The sequence below is a fragment of the Octopus bimaculoides genome, chromosome 2 (assembly GCF_001194135.2).
Source record: "Octopus bimaculoides isolate UCB-OBI-ISO-001 chromosome 2, ASM119413v2, whole genome shotgun sequence".
Taxonomy (NCBI): Eukaryota; Metazoa; Mollusca; class Cephalopoda; order Octopoda; family Octopodidae; genus Octopus; species Octopus bimaculoides.
Window position 1 is genome coordinate 148,286,321 of NC_068982.1, and position 8,618 is coordinate 148,294,938.

The 8,618-nt window shown below is 36.2% G+C and overlaps 1 protein-coding gene across 2 annotated transcripts in view; it reads left to right on the top strand.

Moving 5' to 3' along the window:
- LOC106883112 (solute carrier organic anion transporter family member 1B1) overlaps positions 1-8,618 on the top strand; it is a 41,639-nt gene that overhangs the window by 17,915 nt on the left and 15,106 nt on the right. For both annotated transcript variants that reach the window (XM_014934006.2, XM_014934007.2), the window contains exon 5: positions 363-596. In XM_014934006.2, coding sequence (XP_014789492.1) covers positions 363-596 — 234 coding nt within the window. The remainder of the gene's footprint in view (positions 1-362; positions 597-8,618) is intronic.

Consider the following 8,618-nt stretch of genomic DNA (forward strand, 5'->3'; position numbering starts at 1 on the left):
ATATATATATATATATATATATATATATCATTCAACCACAGTAGTGGTTAAATATATTCTGAAGTCCACCATTTCGTCAATCGCGTCAGCTTCCAAGCTTCATCACTAATTCAGTTCTCAACTAAATTGCAAACTGTTAACAGTTTTAATGCGGACACCTCTTCAGGTACACTTTGGCATAAATAGTTCGAGTTATGGTTCAATAGAAAAAAAGTTACATCAAAATATCTGCGACCTCAAGGAGGGCAGAAAGGCACCTATTCACCTTCAATTAACATAAACTTTTTAATTTTTTCTTTGTCTCACGTTTGTTTTCTTTCTTCATATTTTCCTCTAAATATATATAAAATGTTTGTTTTTAGAGACGAATTTATCGCCAGAAGATCCAAGATGGATTGGGGCATGGTGGCTCGGATATGTTATCTTTGGAATTGCTGCATTGGTATCTACAATTCCACTGATATTCTTCCCCAGAAGTCAAAGAAAGAAACCAAGCAGCGAAGACGCAATTGAAATGAATGAAGGCAGACCAGAGACCTGGACGACAACAAAGAATAAGAAAAGTGAAGGAAATCAGGCTATGAAAGAAATTAAAAGTTTGTTACATTTTTATATATCATTGTAGTATTACTACAACTATTTTCTTCTCCCCCTATTTCTTCTACTACTATCAACACCACTACTGTAACTGTTACGATTCTTTTTCATAATATTATTATTATTGTGGAGGCGCAATGGCCCAGTGGTTAGGGCAGTGGACTCGCGGTCGGAGGATCGCGGTTTCGATACCCAGACCGAGCGTTGTGTGTGCTTATTGAGCGAAAACACCTAAAGCTCCACGAGGCTCCGGCAGGGGGTGGTGGCGACCCCTGTTGTACTCTTTCGCCCCAACTCTAACTTTCTTCCACTCTTTCTTCCTGTTTCTTGAGTAACGTTGCGATGGACTGGCTTCCTGTCCATCTGGGGGGTGGGGGGACACATACGCCATAGAAACTGGGAAACTGGGCCCATGAGCTTGGCTAGGCTTTAAAAGGGCGCATAATAAAAAAATTATTATTATTATTATTATTGTTATCATATATTTGACTTTTGCTATGTATTTGTACAAGTTAATTCCAAGTCTCACCAAGAGACAAGTTAGAAGTTCATGTTGGTGTTATGCCTTGGGTACCATATATTTAGTTTTGCACATAGTATTGTTCTAGTGAATGTTCAAGAAATCATAAGAAAATTATGAGTTTCTTTTAAAATTTGAAATTACATAGATTGTATATTACGTAGTATATGGGCAGTTCCCATGGGCACTATCTTTTGAATTTCTGTCATTTCGGGGTTTCCTGGTATCTGAGCTAAGTAGAAATTAGCCTCTTTTGCTATCATTTCTAGGGCACCTATGACAACAGGTATTGTTTTAGTCTTGAGGTTCTACAGTTTGCCAATTTCTATTATTATTATTATTATTATTATTATTATTATTATTATTATTATTATTATTATTATTATATGATGAAAACTCATAGCTTATTTTGCTGGGTATGATGGAAAGTGTCAATTGTCCACAGCCAGTAGACTAAGGTGGTACTTGTTTATTGGTTATGCTTCAAGAACTCTGCGAAGAATTCTTGCAGTACCAAGCAATGCTGGTTTTTGTAGGTGTTCTACCTTCACACTTGCACCAATCTTTTTTTAACTATATTGGTAGTTGAGTGCTGATACTTCCAAGTGCACCAATTACTATTGGTATCACGTCTACTCTCCTCATTGAACACCACCTTCGTATTTCCCACTTTTCGGACATTCTCTCACGATGTACCATATCGTTTCACCCCTCCCCTCTCACCACACATACCGCATTTGTCGCTGTCGATAGTGTTGTCTATTCTGTACTTCATATAGTTGGTCCTTAACGCTTGTTCTTGAGCTGCTCATATGAATACTTCTGTCTATCTTCAGGTCACTCCTCCTTATCCATACCAACCGGTCCTCTGTATCTGTTTTCGCGTTCACATCTCTTGCAAACTAACCGTACATTTCTTTTCTTTCCATGCTTTTTCTTTTTTGGTGTTCATTTCTTGTTTAATTTTTTTCTTTTCTTACACAGTTTTCAGTTTTAATGACGCCGGCCTTCTTTGTATGCTTCAACAATGGCTCCACGACATTTTTTTATATACCACCCTAAGTTCTTTTCCTCTGCTTCGATATAGTCCTGACAACTGATCAAACATCTGCCACTCTTTCTTCTGGGCAAGTACAGCCTATCGGTGTCACTGTTAGGGCGGAAGTCTCCGTGTACTGTCAGCATTTTTCTAGTCTTGGGATCCATTTTCATCACTTCTCTCTTTTGCCATTTTATCATTCCCGCTCCATACCGAAGTGATACTAACGCCAACGTATTAACTGCTTGGATTTTATTCCATCCAGTCAATATATAGTGCAACACCAACCATAGTCTTCAGAAATACTTCATCGTCAGTTGCTCTTTCATTTCCTTTTACCATTATCTCGCTGAACTCTAGTATATCTAGATATTTGTAGCTTTCCGTTTCAATTTGTTTAATCAAGTCCTTATTCAGTGATTTCATCCCTACCATGGACTGTACCTTGCCTCTTTTTAGTTAGATTATTCCGCACTTCTTGAGTCCAAACTCCATTCCAATATGAGAACTAAAACAGTGGACCGTGTCCTACAAGTAACTCACTTGCGTCTCATACTTACCATAGTTTCAAATCATCCATGAAGAGGAGCTGGTTGATTGTTTGGGATTTTCCCTTTAGTTGGTACTCCAAGGTTCATTTTCTTAAGTACCAAGGTCAGGGGTATCCTGCAGAGAACAAAAAGCAACGGAGATAAGCTATCCCCCTGAAAAATCTCTCTTTTGATACCCAGGGTACCCAAAATTTTTCCATAAAATGTCAGTTTAGTTTTCCACCCCACCATACTTCTCTTCAGGAAACACGTTACATTCTTCGCAATTCCAAATAGATCTAAGCAATCGATGATCAATGAATGTGGAATCATATCCTAAACTTTGCGATAGTCAATCCAGGCCATTTCCAAATGCGTTCTCCTTCGTTTACAATCTTGCAGCTGTTGTTAATGTTTTTTCATGTCCTTGCTCTTGTTCTTGGTAATGTTATTAATGTTGTTGTTGCAGCCGTTTTCGTTGTTGTGCGTTAAAGTGTACGGATATTTTTCCCGATGTCACTAATATTAGTTGGATGTTAGCGTGGTTTATTTGATAATGAAAATGACATTTCTATTTTATTTTATTATCAATGCAGTTTAAAATACGTGGATGTCTGTCCCATTAACCTAGGCTGATGAAATTCTGTCTTTTAAAACATTTATTTTCTGTATTTCGTATACATATACAGTTACACTTTTCAATTACGCTCTTCTCCAAAGGGCAATGACGCGTGGTCCATTAAAATATAACAGTACGTATTGTTAATGGTGACCTTTGGAGAAGACTGCAGATTGTTTGCCGGAGTGCTCCATAAAAGAGGTGAGCAATGCCTCCCAATTTTTTGTCCGTACCTAACATATCTGTAATGCGATTTGCTTGTCTAATTGCTAGTAACGTGGCATCGGCTTAAAAACAAGGTAATTTGCTTAACGACTATAGATCACTGGATACAGACACTGTTTCGTTTTCTGTTCGTCTTTAAAATTATAATATAATACTCTTGCTCTCAGTGCTGCTTAGTGGGGTCGAAAGTAGTAACAAAGTGTACTCTACAGAATTTTGGTAATCTGACTGCATATTGCTAACCGAAGTTCAGCGTAGTTGACATTATTTCTATGAATGGATAGCAAGGAAAAGAGTCGAAAGCTTTGTTGATGTCGATGGAAGTTAAACTGCTTATAATGTGTGGGAAACGTTTTCTTATTGAACGTATTTCATCTATTAGATTATTGAGTAGTGTGGTGGTTTAGTGCGCTGATTGTGTGTTTTTTATTTGAAATGGGATGTGTGTGGATGAGTAATGTGAAGAGTTAGTATTTCTAGATTTTTGGGAGGTGTACATTAGAGGATGTTGTGACTCTGTGATGTTCATTTACTTGGATATTTGATGGGCTTTATTATAATTTTATTAATATTCCAGATTTTTTAATAGTAATTTCCAGAATACTAATTTCAAGAATTTGAGACTATTAATACGAGTGGTTGTTAATGTTAGTGACTGCAGTGATTTCTTTAAGCCAAGGTGTTTTAGATGTATGTATGTGGTGTTGTTTAACATTGGGAAGTTTTTAGTTACTTAGCAACATTGACGTTATTTTAATCGATCGTTTCCAAAAATTTCGACTGCTTTGTATCTAACTTAAGATTTTATAACCTAGATTTATAACCTAAATCTAGTGCTTGAACATGGCATGATAAACATAGTTTGTCTCTTGTACACATATTTTAAGTTGAATTGATAAGAGTGTAAATGAAGTTTATATCAACGGTTCAAGGTCTACAGTTGTATGGTCTTGAAAAGAATTAATTTTGAGGTGGGGGGGGGAGAGAAGACGAAAGCATCAAATGAGGTACAGTGGCGGTATTATATACCGTATTAATTCTGGCGAACAAAGTTCATTGATACAGAAGTAGAAGAGAGTGAAAAGACATAGCTCAACTACGAATCCCTAGTATTGATGAATGAATCTTTGTCAATCAACTGATCGACTCTTGTTTCTGTAACTGCATTAATGTCTCTGAGATGTGAGCAGTCTCAAAAGAGGTTGGACTATGCTATACCGTCATCAATTCATGAAAAATTATCTATTTTCTAATCTAACATGGAAATCTTGTGATGATACAAAATGATATATTATTGTTGTTGTTTTTGCTGCTGTTGATGTTATTGTTGTTGTTGTTGCTGTTGCTAAGGCGGCGAGCTGGCACAATCGTTAGCACGCAAGTTGAAATGCTTAACGGCATTTCGCCCGTCGCTACGTTCTGAGCTCAAATTCCGCCGAGTTCGACTTTGCTTTTCATCCTTGCGAGGTCGATAAATTAAGTACTAGTTACATACTGGGATCGATCTAATAGACTAGCCTCCTCCCCAAAATGTCAGGCCTTGTGCCTATAGTAAAAAATTATTATTATTATTATTATTATTATTGTTGTTGTTTTACTTCTCAAAACGCTCTATCTGGTTTGCTCTGGTAGATTTTGTGAGAGCGGACAGCAACTTGCTATCACAGGTTTCACGGAGTCTCTTTCCTCACATTATATGCTTTGGTACTTGGTTGTTAATTATCGTTGGAGACATTCAACATTCAAGTAACAATCTCAAAATCCCAGCTGTCCGATTTCCCTGACATATTTGTCGAAATTGGTTGTTAGTGCTCCGAATGTCCCTACAACTACTGGAATGACAGACAATCTCCAGATAGTCCACATTCTATTATCTTCGTTTCCTTTTTTTCCCCTTTATCTACTACAATAATATCTGGTCCCACAGTGTCGATTAGAGAGTCACATTGGATTGTAAAATCCCACAGTATCTTAAATTCTTTGTTCTTGGCGACTCCTTCTGGTTCATGTTAATTATTATTATAGACGTCTCACAGTATAAAATATCATGAAGTTGTTGACTGAAGATATTTGTACTGTTTGTCAATTCACAACGAGGACCTCAGACAGACATTACCTCACGCAATATGCGTGCAGTTCCAAGTAATGCCGACTTTTGTAATACACCTAGATTGTAGGGTGTTTCTAAAGTTTTCAGGTGATTTTTTTCAGCTTGGGTGGTATTGAACCCAGTGCTCCGATGACAATAGGGATAATCTTTATGTTTGACTCATGTAGCTGCCACATCTTAGCCATCTCAATTCTCAAGTCTCCATATTTATCAACTTTTTCTCTTTCTTTCATGATGATATATTGATCTCCTAGCACTGCCACATCAATTATTAGGCACTCTTGTTTGTCCCTCCTAAAGGTTACTATATCTGGCATTCGGTGTTCTAATACCTTGTCTTTCTGGAAGTCAAAGTCCCAATTATTATTATTGTTGTTGTTGTTATTGGGTGAGAGCAGTGCATGCCACCAAAGTGACACTGAGGTACAAATATACGAAGTCCATTATACCTATCATGACTACCCGTCTGATAAGGGTACTCCAGACACATGCATCACAACCATATGTGCGCGCCATGGTGATTTTATATCACGATAAACAGCGCATGAGCTAGCAGGTGGGTCCCAATTAGAATTTTCTTCAGATTAAGGTAGCCCATTCCCGAATAATGTTTAAGGATGATGAACAAAACACCCATGCTTCCAGAAATGAATTATTCAAACACCAAAGAATTCCTCTCGACACATGGATATGATGGTCCCCCACTCCTTCTGTTCTTGATCAGAGATGCACATATCGCCAGCCACTAAGGGACATGCACAAATGGCTAAGGTCAAGCAAGTGACAAGCAAATCTCTGGTATGGAGCTTTGGTATTTGCTTTAGCCCACCATTTATTATACTAAGACAAAACAATATACACGATAACACTTCTAATCAAAGTCAGAAGCCATGAGATCCATTGCCTAGTACAGCATTATTATTATTATTATTATTATTATTATTATTATTATTATTATTATTATTATTATTATTATTATTATTATTATTATTATTATTATTATTATTATTATTATTATTATTATTATTCAGTAGTTTTATTTTTATAACGTGCTTTCACTTCACTACCGAGCGCAGCTCTGTGTGCCTTGGGTATGTGCTGTGGTTTGCTGTGATGCTCTTATGGTTACTGTATTGAAAGTGTTTTGCGTAGGATGTGTGCAGTTCCCAGCAGTGCAATTTTCTGTATGTTATATATATTATTTGTAAGTCCTGGTGTTTTTGTTATGTATTTGTCTGAATTGTATCGAGGTCTTTATTTAGATTATTTTTCTTCTATATTTTATATGTATGTGTTGTTGCGTTTTCGTTTTTTGGGTAGAGCACTGCTGTGAAATAAGCGTGTAGGATCGAAATGTATTCCTCACGTGTCCATTTATGCCGTTTTGGTTTTGTTTGCGGGACCTGAGTAACAACGTCCGTCCCTTTATTTTGACAGTCGTCGTTTTCGTAGGGTACCGGTCCGTTCATTTCTGTTGTCAGATTGTTTTACACGTTCAGATCTTCGTACTTTTTGCGTAACAAGCTTACAGTACGCACTTCTCGGTTGTTATTCTTGGGTGGAATATCACTGGTATTATTTAATCTGTTTGTAATTTTTTGGTACATGGTGTTTGGGTCCGGTTTTTTCTCCTCCTTCTTCTTCTTCTTCATATTTGTTAAATAGTATGATTTCTTGCTTGCATTTGTGAGCTTCCTTAAAGACTGAAAACAGTTTGTTTTTTTTGCTCGTGTTTTGTGGCTATTTGTATTAGTTTTACTTGCTTCTGAAGTAGGTATTTTTACAGTCCTATGGTGGTTATTTTATAATAGTTTTCCAGCTGTATGAGGCCTCTACCACCTTCTGTACGTTGTATATTTAGCCTTTCTATGTCAGATTTTTGGTGGTGCATCCTAGATCCTGTCATTATTTTTCTTGTTTTCTTTGTTATTATTATTATTATTATTATTATTATTGTTGTTGTTGTGTGTGAGAGAGCAGTGCATGCCAATTAAGTGACACTGGTATTATTATTATTATTATTATTATTATTATTATTATTATTATTATTATTATTATTATTATTATTGTTATTATTCAGTAGTCTTATTTTTATTACGTGCTTTCACTGCACTACCGAACGCAGCTCTGTGTGCTTTAGTTATGTGTTGTGGTTTGTTGTGGTGTCCTTATTTTTACTGTATTGAAAGTGTTTTATGTGTGCAGTTCCTAGTAGCGCTCTTTTCTGTTTGCTATATATACCTGTTAGCCCAGGTGTTTTTGTTATGTATTTGCCTGAATACTTTTTATCATACCTAATTACCTACTACGATAGAAATTGTTTTGTTTTTAGACTCCATATTCGAGTTACCTCTATTTCCAGATCTTTGTATTTTGAAAGTTTCTCCGTTTCTTTTAGAGAAACATTGTCATCCGTTGGTATTGATATATCGATTAGAAAGCATTTTCTTCCTTTGTGATCTCTGATAACTATACCTGGCTTATTGGCCTTAATTTCTCGATTTGTGTGTTTTGACATATCTCAGAGTATGGTGGCTTTCTCATTTTCTGTGACCTTTTCTGGCCTGTGACTATACCGTCCTTTTTCTGTTGTTATTCGATAAAGCTGGCATATTATTATTATTATTATTATTATTATTAATGTTCAGTAGTTTTATTTTTATAACGTGCTTTCACTTCACTACCCAGCGCAGCTCTGTGCGCCTTGGGTATGTGCTGTGGTTTGCTGTGGTGCTCTTATGTTTACTGTATTGAAAGTGTTTTGCGTAGAATGTGTGCAGTACTCAGTAGTGCAATTTTCTGTATGTTATATATATATTTGTAAGTCCTGGTGTTTTTGTTATGTATTTGTCTGAATATTTTTTTATTATACCTAAGGCACCTACTATAATAGGAATTGTTTCTGGTTTTAGATTCCACATTCGAGTTATCTCTATTTCTATTTTGATTTTTGGGAGATATAATCTGTGATCCATTCT